Source organism: Caenorhabditis briggsae (genome assembly GCF_000004555.2).
Source record: "Caenorhabditis briggsae complete genome, chrIV, whole genome shotgun sequence".
In the NCBI taxonomy this organism is placed as follows: domain Eukaryota; kingdom Metazoa; phylum Nematoda; class Chromadorea; order Rhabditida; family Rhabditidae; genus Caenorhabditis; species Caenorhabditis briggsae.
Window position 1 is genome coordinate 4,469,447 of NC_013487.2, and position 13,293 is coordinate 4,482,739.

The 13,293-nt window shown below is 34.8% G+C and overlaps 2 protein-coding genes across 2 annotated transcripts in view; one reads left to right on the forward strand and one right to left on the reverse strand.

Moving 5' to 3' along the window:
* Cbr-twk-8 overlaps positions 1–3,857 on the forward strand; it is a gene marked incomplete at both ends in the record, with an annotated part of 8,502 nt that extends 4,645 nt beyond the window's left edge. The window contains 6 exons of the mRNA XM_045235211.1: positions 475–584; positions 629–707; positions 1,196–1,306; positions 1,570–1,734; positions 2,461–2,747; positions 3,794–3,857. Coding sequence (XP_045097365.1) covers positions 475–584; positions 629–707; positions 1,196–1,306; positions 1,570–1,734; positions 2,461–2,747; positions 3,794–3,857 — 816 coding nt within the window. The remainder of the gene's footprint in view (positions 1–474; positions 585–628; positions 708–1,195; positions 1,307–1,569; positions 1,735–2,460; positions 2,748–3,793) is intronic.
* A 1,892-nt stretch (positions 3,858–5,749) lies between these two features.
* Positions 5,750–13,090, reverse strand: Cbr-nhr-11 (the record flags this gene model as incomplete). Its single annotated transcript, XM_045235212.1, has 10 exons — positions 5,750–5,851; positions 5,902–6,050; positions 7,340–7,455; positions 7,499–7,630; positions 7,677–7,741; positions 7,790–8,146; positions 10,218–10,441; positions 11,237–11,302; positions 12,256–12,340; positions 13,019–13,090. 10 exons carry the CDS (start codon positions 13,088–13,090, stop codon positions 5,750–5,752), a joined length of 1,368 nt encoding a protein of 455 aa, XP_045097366.1.
* Positions 13,091–13,293: the final 203 nt, after the last annotated feature.

Sequence of the window (13,293 nt, forward strand, 5' to 3'; positions counted from 1 at the left end):
CGCGAAAAAGTCGATAAAAAGGAAAAAATAAGTCAAAAATTTTGCGAAAATATTTATTGTTGGGTTACGGTAGCACTCGTTTGCCGGCTGTGTTTTCAAAAATTCTCCTTGAAATACGGTGGCCTAACTTGTGTGAAAATTCGGCCACAACTCCAATTTTTTTTGCACAAGAATAATAGTACATATTGAGCCAATTATTCCCGTTCAGTCAACTAACAAAAGACTCATCATAATACTATATCAAAAACTTGATTCAATTAATTTTTTTCAATCTTAAGATTTTCAAGTTATCATCGTCAAACAGAGATTTCGATTTTATAAAAAAAAAGAGTTTTAATTTTCATCGACTTTATGTGACTGGCTTCAAGCACTTTTTTTTTTAATTTTTGGATTAAATGCATAACAATAGTTCACTTGCTATGAGATATCATGTGCTTCTTGAAACAGAAAAAATTTTTCAAAATCTTGTTCCAGATTCTCGAAGAACTCGTCCAAAAACAAATTGAAATCGAAGAAGCCGCGGCAGAGAATGCCGTTCTGTTTGTGGCTCATGACGCCAACACTCAGACCGATATTCTTCTACAGTAAGTTTTAAATTTAGTCTGAATATCTAATTGGGGGTATTCAGAGAAGAAAAGTGTCATCAAACCGATGAGAAGCAGTACGGAGAGGACGCAACACAGACCGAGGCAATGCAGTTGGATAATGTGAGTTTTCTGTAGAAAAACACCAAATGAAATGTTCATTACAGAAAATGTTTGCCAGATGAAAAAGTATTAAAACAGGGTATTTTCGTATATTAGAAGTTCCCATAAAAATCGTGAAATTAAAAAAAAATATGCCAGAAATTCCTTTTAAAATGTTTTTGTCTTACAGTTAGAATCTGCTACACTTCCAGGAAATTGGTAGCTTTTCTGTGAATACTTAATTTCACGATATATTTTTTCGTGTGTCGTAATTTTTGGTCTCCTAAGACGTACCAAACGTTCGTCATATTCCGAAAACTAACGGAGGAGAACAGGAGAAACAACGAATTGTATTGAAGCGGGTTAATTCAGGACTGGAACGGTCTATTATACTAACAACTGTCATTTCACATTCCTGAAACAGTCAATTTTGTTAAATTTCAAAAAGAGATAACTTCTCAAATTTTCATATCAGTTCATTTTTTCATTGAACCAGCCGAAATTTCCAGCTGGAATGTGAAACTCAAACTGAAACGATTCACAACTCGATCGCCGAGACTCAAACACTTATTGTCGACTACTCGGACTCGGATACAATGACACAGCCAGTGATTTCAAATGTTCGTGTTTTTGGATTTTTCCTTCACTGATTAATTATAGTTAGTGGATGGTATCAAAGAGTTGAGGAACCGGAGGGATTATTGAGTTAAAAACATATGTTTTCTGTTTCAGAAAGTTGTGAAAAATGTATTTTCAATTATAATTGTCAATTTTGGATTTCCTATGGTCGCTCTATTCCTTATCCTTCGATACTATTCAAAAAAAAATCACTCGTACTTGATTAGTCCCTCTAGTTGCATGACCATGCACTAATAATTTGTAGGAGTCTGATAGTCAGACAGAATACGTGCAGACCAAGGAAGAGGAACTTCAAACGTACATCGATACGAATGACATGGAGACGTTGACGGAGATCGAGACGAAGAATGTCAGGATTCAGACGCCACAACCTGTTATTGAGCAGAAATGTGTGCAGACTGATGATTTGGTGAGTTGAAAAGCCAGAAGGCAAATCACTGAAAGTATATGTAGGATGAGATGAATGAGAAGGAATTGAAACTGAGAATTTGATGTATCGGGGTTATGCAGGGCTCGAAAACGGGCGGATCACAGCTTCATTCATGCTTAATATTTATTTAACTGACTAAAATGGATACCATAGAACCTGTTGAGTACTAAAAAATGGTAGTAGTTGAAAAGCGTATCTAGTTAGTGAAAAAAGTCACAGGTCAAATAGAGTGATGATTTTGAGCACGATATCTTTATAGTCCGTAACTTATCTTATAGGAATCTACATATAATATTCATTTTAGTTGGTCTGAAAATATCTAGTCTGAAGGAAGCTATGGTTTAACCCATTTCGCCAATACGATTTCTTTATCTTTCCTGAAATCCTAAAATAGTTTTTTGCCTGTTTTTTGTTGAAGAACGGACGAAAAAGGATTTAAAGGGGCAAAGATTCTCCAATTTTTCGCGTCCCGAAACCTGGTCAATTGAATATTAAAATCGACTAGATAATGAACATTAATAACGAATCCCCTTCTTAAACTGAGGTTCAAATTGCACTTTTGTAGCTGAAAGAAAATCTCAAAGAGCGAAATGAATCATTTAGAGTAATCTACATACTGTTTCTTGAGATTTTCACTTTTAGGTGAATTTGAGTATGAATGTTCAGTACTTCATTCACATCAGCAACCACATATTCCACTTTCAGCACGAAGACCGAAAGTCTCCATCAAAAATGTCATCTGCCAAAAAACGCCTACGACGAGCGTTCGCCGGAAAATCGAAGCCGACTCGAAACAGTTTAGAACATCCGGTGATGAGTGATTGGAAGGATGTGGAGGAAAGTGAAACACAACAAGATGAGGAAGAAGAAGAATTGGGATCTGTGGAGAGTCTTCATTGGGATCCAGTTGATGGAATGCATGCGGAGAAACAGTTGCCTGTCAAAAAGCTGAAAGCATTGTTTGATTCTCCAAAAGGACAACGGAAATTAGAGTGAGTTTTTTGAATGGAGATGAGAGAGAATGATCAGGTTATGATGATTTTTGAAATGGTCGTGAACCAGCATGAAACATCCGATTGGGACATGAAATATGCTTTTGTGATATACGACGATAAAGGATAATTTTGGTGAATGTACAAACGTTAAGAGCATTTTTGAGAACTTTTGAAGCTTCAGAAATGTTTTTGACTGATTAAAAAATTATATACCGTTTTGAAAACAAAGTATAAATATAAAATTATAAGCGGTTTCCAATAAAGCATCTTCACTGAGGTCCAAGATAACGGGTCAGAAATCGCGCCCCAGTAAACGTGAAATTGTAGAAAAAAATCGCTGCTGATATTGAATTATGTGGCTGAGGTTCAAAATTTTAAACGATCAACGAAAAAATCACGCGTTGCAACGCGTTGATTAAAATTAATTAGGTCAGATCCACGCCGACTTTGAGATTATTAAACTTCTTCTGGCCTAAAAATCTGGGACGCGTTTTTTGACCCGTTGCTTTGGACCCAAGTGCGTCAAAAATTCCAAATCTGTAATTTTAACATTTTCTACTTTTAAGCTGAACCAAAAATGCAATTCTATATTTCTGAAGCATTCAGCCATCTATTTTAAATTTTCATGAAGATTGAAATATGTAGCCTATAATTTAAAAAAAAGACAAAATAACAGCATCTAGAAAAAATAATATTGGAGATTTAAGATCAGATGAATCAATATTTTGCGAATTTTTTTGGACTTTTTTTATACGAATATGAAACCGAAGATATTCTTATTTTATCAAATAAAGTTGAGCTTAAAAATGGTGGATTTTGAAATTTTTTCTTTTGAAATCGCATGAAATAGAGTATTCTAAACATTACTGTAAAAAATAAAAATATCAAGTTAAAAAGTACCAATCGGAATCTCCCATCTGCTTCCCCCTGCTTCTGAAACCTCAAATCCCTATTGTATCGCATCCCAAAACTCTTCCTCCCTTGAAAATGAAAATTTCCTCCATTGTCCGTCGATTTGGCATGCGTTGCGGGTTTATTTGCAGACGACGAGTATCGTCATTCAATAAAAAACGAGAGAATTCGAGGTCCCGAAACAAATCCGAGTAGCTGGATGGTGCATCGAAATCCCTGAACCCAGAAGACGTCTTCATCAATAAATCTTTTTGTCTGAATAATTTCCTCCTTCTCCCTCAAAGATCTCATTCTGTTCTTTCATTTTCCATTTTCATTTCTGCTTCATCTTTTTCATTTATGATTTTCTAACTTTTTTTCTAATTTTGTTTGTATTTTCTAATTGTGTCCTTATTTATTACTGTGTTTCTTTATATCATAAACTTGTTTCCTTTCTTCATTTTGTTTACTTCCGTCCACGATGAAAACAGTTACAGTATTTTACTGTTTTAAGCTCAAACCAGGGCTGGGAAAATGAAACGCCGGCGGCTAGAAAACAGCTGCCACGTGTCGGCGTGAAGCCGGCTTTCAGCTGCCACGTTTTCGTCTGCCGCCGGCTTTTTTAAAAACCCGGTCAGTACGTTTTAATTATTTACGTCAAATTTTAAACGTCTTTTTCAAAATTCTCAAAAATTTTTTGAGTAATTTTTTGAGAACTTTGAAAAAGAAGTTAAATTTTTGACGTATTTAATTTAAACGTATTGACCGTGTTTTCAAAAAAGCCGGCTGTCGGCGGCGGCGCCCCGTGGAAGCCGAAAAAAAAGCCGGCGTTTTTTCGGCTGCGTGTAACGCCGGCGTTTTTCAGCGACAGCCGACTTTTTCCCAGCCCTGGTTCAAAATGGGTCCTGGGTCCTGGGTTCTGGGTCCTGGGTCCTGGGTTTTTCCCCCAAAAAAGTCGGAAAATGAAATTTTTGATACGGAAAAATTTGAATGACAACACACGAAAATCGATGTGATAAATATGTTTTTAGGTTACGGTAGTTGTCGCTGTGAGACCTTCGGCCACGGTCACCGGATTTTCTCTTCCACAGATCAGACTTTTTGTATCGGTATCGTCGAAATGAAAGAATGATCGTCGAAAAAGAAATGACTTTCCTTCAAAACTTGAAATCAAAAAAAAATTTGGTACTGTTCTAGAATCACGGAACGAAAAAAAAATCACGGAACGAACATTTTGGGTTATCCATAGAATTGCTATCTTCTTCACTTTGACAAGTAGTATCCGTAATACTAACTTTGAATTTTACCTTGTCCAACGCCTAAAAGTATACTAAAAAAAAGGGTATATCAAATTTTTAAGACACGCTAGTTAACAGGTTACATAAGACCTTTAGAACATCTGAAAATTTAGTTCAAGGCTACATCGAGCAGTTATTGAGCTTTCTGACGTTTTTGAGTGTTCCAGATAAAGGGGCGTTTCAGCCTAAGGGTGTGATTGAAAAAATCTTCCTCAATCCAAAAATATCATCCAATTTTTGAAAAATGAAAAATCCGAGGAGAGCAATTTCATGCCAAGATTTCGTTCCGTGATTTTTTTTCGTTCCGTGATTTTTTTTTCGTTCCGTGATTCTAGAACAGTGACAAAAATTTATAAATGGTCCTTTTTTATAATTTGAACATTCGATTTGTATTGCTCAAGAGTTCTGTTTCATTGTCATAAAAAAAGGGATAACACTCCTAAAACGTTCAATTTCACATATAACAAGTAGTGATTTTCAAAAGTTTTAATTTTGGGAAAAATATTCAGAAAGTGTTAATATTTCTGTTATATTTGTTGAAAAAACACGTTGCTCCCATAAACTTAACGGTCCATCTTTTGGGAGATTCATAAGATTCACGTGGCTTACAAAAATTTTCGAAATTTCAGTACTTTGATGTGAAAATTAAAACTTTTGAAATTCACTACTTGTTATATGTTGTTGTTGCAATTTAAAAAAAAAGTAAAGCTTATTTTTCATCGTTTTGACTAATCTTCTTATGCCAACAAAAAAAAAGATGATAAATTTATTCATACAATTTAAAAAATATTTTTAAAAGTTCCAATTTAATTAATACTTAAAATTGAGCATCTCATGAAGCATTGAATCACAGTTAAGCACATCGAAAAACGTCAACATCACATAGGAACTTGTCAATTTTTGAGTGGATTCCTGAAAAAAGGAAAATTCAGAGAATAGCAAATTGAAAAAAAGAGTATTACCATGATATAATTCATGCTCATCAGCAGTTCTCCAACTCGTCTCTCTCCGTTTTCCCTTTGAGAATGACACATTTTCGAGAGGCAGTCGATGATGATGTTTCGTTGACGACGACATTTTTCACGACCGGTTTCAGTGAATTTGTAGTAGGCTGAAAATGTACTTTTGTTCATTGATTCATAACTTTGTGAACTTTTTTTGTAATATAAATGTAATAGAACTATCGTACCCACTAATCTGATTACCTCCCTAACATCCGATATATTTTTTTGAATTTCTAAATTTTTCTGGAAATTCCGAAAGTCGCGGTTATAAAAAAACGTATGGTTGGGTAGCTGAAAAAGTTCAGTCATATTTTACAACAACAAGTTTACATATTTTGGTGAGTTCGAGGTACAGAAATTCGTTGAAACACTCTTTTTCGCTTAAAAACTTGCTCAAAATTCACAGATTTTCCTGAAATTTGAACGAGAATTCACCGAATTTTTAATGAAAACTTTCCGGAAAATGAATGAAATGAAGGACCCTCTGGAGCATACTTGTAAAACTGGGCCGTCTCGCTAAGGCCCGGGCCTGGAGAAGTTTTTCGTTTTTTAGAAGACACAAATATTGATTGAATTCCAAAAAACTTATACAACGTTTTGTTGGAAACCCAGCTACATTTAACAAAAAAGTTTTCAATGATTCGACAAGTTTGAGCAAAGTTTGAGCAAAGTCATGAACAAAGTTATGAACAGCAGTATAGAGTGACATTCACTAACTTTCGCCACATAACAAAATTGTGAATAAAATCTACGCTATTCAAAATCACATGAAACAGGATTTTCTAAAAATAAATATCACTTACTCATTACTGTTTCGCTTCTTCAAATGATTGCTTTACATAGTTTGCTTGCTATGTATGAAAAAGTTTGATTTTCTTGAGTTTACATTCACAATTTCCGTACACACAATAATAGAATGACTCCCAGTTAACCACTTTTTGATATCTTTCACATGAACCAAGATAAATTGACTCAAAGGGAAAAGTTAAAAGAGTAATTAAAGCTAGACCTCAGTTATCTCCGCTCTTGTAATAGCTATAATTTCAACTGATAAAATACTTAAAATGTCATCACTATTGTCTATTCAAAATAATCGCGCGAGTGAACGAGTAAAAATGTCTGCGTCTCTACAGCGCCTCTACAGGTTTGGAAACTCTCTACACGTTTTTTTTCATTCGTGCGATTATTTTGAATAGACAATAACTATAAACTTTGTTAGTTGACCTTCATTTCTTATCTCGATAGGAAACGAGATAATTGCTAAGATGTACGGCTTCTGTTTTCAAACGAAAAAGTCAGTTTGGTCATTTCTGGACAGCTTGTCATGAAGATTTTGAAAAAATAATAAAGACATACAATTACTATGAAACAGTGATTTAAAAAAAAGTTCACTCACTACAGTGCCATACTGTAAGCGCCTTTAGTAGACAAAACTCTTCAAAAGAGACATTCATCCTGGCAAACGGCAACACGCTTTCCTCCCAAATTGCAATGTGCATCGGCATGAGAGCTCTGAAAATTGTTCCTATTTATAATAGAAACTTCTAGAACTCACTTATACTTCGAAAAGTCTTCATCCGATGCAAAATACTGTCTGGCATTTGGCTCGTTTCCCGTCATAGGCAGGGGATCCATACACAGGAACTCTCCATTTGTCATTATCATTTGACGATGCGCTTGGCCGAGTCTGAAGAAAAATTAGGCCATGAGAAGAAAAGCTAGGCCACGCCTACTTCGCTGAATAGTAGGAAGAAGATAGGATAAAATCCACAGCTAGAATCAGTCGGTAAAACATATTCTGAAAAAAGAAAGTTTAAGATTTTTAAAGGTCCTCCTCATTTCAAACCTTCTCATGACTTGTAAAAGTGCTAAACTCTGGAAACCTGATCGCATAGTCAAACAGAATCACAAAATCGTGTCTTAGCATTCCTCGAAAACTTCTAAAGTCATGCGGTCTCAAATCGCTGACAGTATACGGACATTGAAGGGTTGAGTGACTATCCAAAATAAAATCCATATCTGTACTTGTATACATAATTCGTCTTCTGGAACAGAGACCAGTTTCCATTGAATGATAGTTTTGGAGAATGGACTGATGGTCTGGGAGAGATGGTCCAGATAATGGATGGATCGTGTTGGAGGAGGAGGGAAGAGATGAGCAATAGCCACCATCGAAAGAAGAGGTTCGAGAATATTCTTCTGTCTGAAAAAAGGAAATTGTTCAAGCTTTAACATTGCTAACTTTGGAGTGATAAACAAAACGTTACCCATAGACCGTTTAGCTGGTGTCACAAATTAACGAAATGAAACAGCAATTTCTTACAAAAATAAGGAATTTTTGACTTATACGACTAATTTTTCGAATCTTTTAAGGTTTGAACTTATAGGTCAGGATATTTTTTTGAGTTCGACCCTGATATAATAAACGAAACTGTCAGTAAAATGTATCTTCACTGTGAAATGGTTTTTGTTCAATTTTCTGTTTCCAATATTAGGTTGGTCGGAAAGTAATGCGCGTTTTTGATGTACTTTATTTTTATTGTAAAAACAAAGAAAGGAAATATTAATCGAGGGGATATTGTCCATCATTAATGACCCCTTACTGCCAACGTATGTGCAAAGATTCGATGCCTCTACGAAAGAGCTCCACTGGCTGTGACTCGAAGCAGTTCGTTACCCTATTTTTCACTTTTTTCACATTCTTGAAGTTTTTCTCGGTGAGATGGTGCTTTATTGATAGAAACAACACGTAGTTGGGTAGTACCACATATCTGCTATAGGGCGGTTAAAAAAGCACTTCCCAGCCCTACACCGAAAAAAATTTTGAGCAATTTTTTCGGTGTGTAGTCGAGAATTGCCGTGAACCAGAAACTTTGCCGATGTGCCCACTCCTTGCCGTTCGAACACCAGGTCCATGCGGTACAGTTACACTTTGTCACGATCAGTAGTCACTATTTGACCATGCTTTAAAAATTCAAAATACACCAGACCTCGCGTATTCCACCAGACACATAGCATAACCTTTTCACCGTGCATGCTGGGTTTTTGGGTCGGTTTGGTGCCTCTCCATGATTTAGCCACTGTCATAATTTACCAATGCAGTCATACTGAGTCCATCTCTCATCCAACATCAGAATTGGATTCAAGAAACCACGATTCTTTGAACGGCGCAGGAGAAAATTGACCCCTTCGATGCGCTTCATCTTGTTATCATCAGAAAGTTCGTGTGACACCCTTTTTCCGCATATGTTCGTTTTCCAGAATTGCAATTAGTGTGAAAATAAACTGTCCTCATAGGCAGCGAGTTGTTATGCACAGTTCCAGTTAGCTTGCTTGTCCCAAATTATCGCCGACAACGCTTTTTAGACAAAACTGCATGGTTTGCCTTCCAAGCATTCGTCGACGCTACTGGATTGTTGGAACCAGCGTCAATAGTGATTTTCGAATAGAGCATCTTCTCGAAATACTGACGGAAAAAAGCGGTCAGCTTCGGCGGCTGTTTTCCCGTCTTTGAACTCATGCTAAAAGTAGGTTCAAAAGCGAAAATTTGATTGGGCATCATTTTAAATATTTTTCTGATTCAAAAATTAATTCAAACAATTAAGTAATTATCAACAACAAAGCTAAAGACATGCTCTTTATGATTAAGAAAAAATTAGGCGAAAGCCATCGATTACGGGTGAATTAGAAAACACCAAACATAGCGCGCATTACGTTTCGACCAACCTAATAATTCACAAGTTTGCAGAAAATGTGCAGATTCGATTAATATACATTTTCTTAACAGATTACCAGATTTTTTAAACTATTCATATCTTCCGTCATGATTGGACAACTGATTTCTCATTCAGTGTTTTCTATGAAACTAAAAAATATTTTCTATGAAACTGATGAATTCGCTTTGAAAAAATCCTATCATTAATCCTAATCATGCTACAGTAATTTTAAGGACTTAGCTTCAATTTTTAACAGTTTTTAATTCTGTGGAATGTTCAGAAGAGTGTAGACCAGACACGGTCGGAAAATATTTTTCAGATTCTAATTTCTATTTTGATTTTCAAAATTTCGCCTTGAAACTTTTCGGTACCCCGAAAACTCCTATTTCAAAAATCAGAAAATCACAAAGAGAATAACCCCTCCTCAAAAAATCATTAAAGGAAACAGAACACACTTCTTCTTTTCCTCCCAGCTAATTGTATTACTCATCCTAAACGGAGGACAAAGTACAAAGTATTCTCTCCCTACAGTCATACCATTCCCTTCCCATCACTTACCACCATCATTTGATTAGTCAGTGGAGGTTGTTGGGTTACTGTAGCTGATGAAGAAGAAGAACATGCTTCAAGCGGTTTCTCATCAAACATTTGAAATGACCAATCATCATCATCTGGACTCATCGATTGTCTTGTTGATGGAGAATTGCTGTGGGGATCCGAGTTTGTGTTTCGAGAGTTTTTTCGACGGGTGCACGCAAAGTTTTCTTTTCGGGAACGGACCACTGGAAGTAGGGGAATTTTGAAGAGGTGAGACATGCAGGAAAATCAATGTTTTGAAAAATATTTTTATGCATGACATAGTTGAAACACACAAAATTTTGAAAACCGTTTCGAATCGTGTTCATTAAGATTGAAATGTTTTATCTAGCTGCATGGTTGTTTATTTCTTGATGGATGAATCATAAAGTTTACAGCTAACTATTTTAACAAATTTATTGTTTTCGATAGTTTTCAGGAATCCTAGCATCACCGATGAGTTTGCCTCTAATTTTGGGTAGAAGTTAATAACCTTCTCGATTTTCTGTATTCTTTGACTATTTTAAAGTTTACTGTATCAAACTGTCAACAATTATTGTTTCAACATTTTTCGTATAGTCGGATCGGGTTTCTCGGTTCCTATATGAGCTATCAAAAAACGTTTAAATGGGAAAATGTGCATAATAATGTCAAAAACATAACGTCAATTAAGCACTTTTCAAAATCATTCAAAAGGAAAAAAAATTGGCTCAAAGTTACTGTTTAGATTTTACGGTATTCCTAATGAATTTTTAAAGTTTCCGGTTTCAAACTATCCAAAATATATCATTTCAATACTCATTTCTAGTAGTTTCTTCTTGTCAATTGGCCACTTTTTGATATCTGTTACATGGACTGAGGTAAATTATTTCAAAGTCCTATATTCCTGAACAACTCTAAAATCTACTGTATCAACCTGTGTATATTTGTTTCATTTCAACATTTATTTTAGATATTGAATGTTTATTTAGTTCAACGAATTCCAAAAATATCTAACTTACATTCGGATTTCATCCCTGCAGAATAGCACTTTCGAAGTCGACACTCCCGACAGACGAGACGCATGCCTGGAAAATCTAAACTCCCAATTATTGTTCAAGTTTCTGTTATTCATCATTATTACTGTTCTCGAATTCTTGTTGTTGTTAATAGCAAAACGAAACATAAAATTATTTTTTTTCGATTTCAAGTTTCCCTAAAGAATTGCTGTTTTACCATTTCTTCAACTCTGGTAACGTACAAGTTGTCTTCGCTCAAATTAAAATAATTTTCCCAATTTTCCAAAGAAAAAAAAACATCCCCTTTGTCCAAAGATTATGGGTAAACAACATTTGCAAAACTTATTTTTGAAAGTCAAATACAAAATAAATACACCTGCTCAAGACTAATTTCTAATTTATTTTTTGGTGACACCTGTCTACAGTAACCCAAATTATCAGACCACCAGCAAAAAATAGTTACGGATGCGTCTTTTTCCGCCTCAGTGTACCTGTCCCAATTGCTTGTTGCCCTGATAATTGTGCTGGGTACAAAGAACGCAAATTTGCTAGTGATAAGAATCATAATAGGTTTTTTGTTATCAGACAAGGAAAAAGTAAGAAAATCGCACAGTTTTACTAGTGATAAAGAGCAGAACACAGAAACATGGGTCTGAAATTCGCAAAGATAAAGTAAAATGTGACTTCGGATAGTAAAAAAAAGTTTGTAAGATTTTCTGATTCACTTATCCAATTTCAATGAAACGGAAGAATTAATTGTCACTAATTTAGTAAACTATAAAGTCATCTTGAAGTTAGAAAGATTGATGGATCAGGCAACTTATTTTCCATTTACAAGAAGTCTGTAAACTTTCAACGTTGAGTCAATTTATCCAACTTTCTGTTACAGATCTCAAAAAGTAAGTAGTCAACTGGATTAAGGTTTTTGATATAAAAACAAACATTTAGTTCGGTGACTACGTTTTGCGTCCTTTCACAAAAACCGAGATAAATTGGACGAAAGTTAATGATAGAAAACTTACTAAAATGAATCTCGCATGGTTCAACGGCAGCACACTCGTACTTCAAATCAAGTGCAATTGTTCGTCGAAAGAATGCTGCGCAGGCCTGGAAAATTTTGAATTGAAACACTTGGGATTTTGATACGAAGCTTGAAAATGTTATTTGAAAATTACATTTGAAACTGTAATTTATAAGAATTATTCTAGAGAATTGAAAACCAATTTTATGTCTATAGCCTACGCTTAATAGGAAGTTGCAACCGCACAAAATTATTTCAATGTTTATATTAATAAAATTATTTTCGGTTTCATGTAACTTACAAATTTGATATACTTTTTGTTCCAGTAATTGCACAATTCCATTTAGAAAAAAACAGTTAACAATGTTCCATTTCCATTTCTTTCTATTTCTTTCACGAACCAAGAAGAATACTGTATTTCCTCTAACAGACCTTCACTTGTATTTTGAATTCAATTATCTCGGTTTTTATGAAAGATATCAAAAAATGGTAAACTGATAAAACATTTTTGATATTATGATAAACATTTTATCTGTTGACAAAATTTTCCTATCTCTCATAGAAAGCGAGACCTGAAGCCCTACAGTAATCATGAACTTAAATTTACTTTTTTCAATAGCCGTTAAATAATTTTAGAAACCGAAATCAAGCAAAAAATTTGCTTGATTTCGGTAAGTTTTCATTCCCTTTCTCAATCGTGCTTGACCTAGATTTCTAAGTTTTAAAAGGTAATCTATTGATTAACTCATTTTAAAAACACTCACTTTACAACACCTCCCACCAAAATGGAGTGTAAACGCTGTCGGCGATTCGCAAACTGCACATTGTGGTCCCATTTCTGAAAAATTGCTTTTTCTTTCAAATTAGCACTTGTATGACAAAAATATGCGAAATTTTTGTAAATGAGCTTTTACGAGCAGTAATGCAATAAAGATCATTGAAAAAAGATTCAAATATGTCTGAAACAGCAAAAAATGAGAAGCCAAATGAGCAAAAATAAACATGACTTTTCCGGTGTCAAGTCCATCAAATCACACAT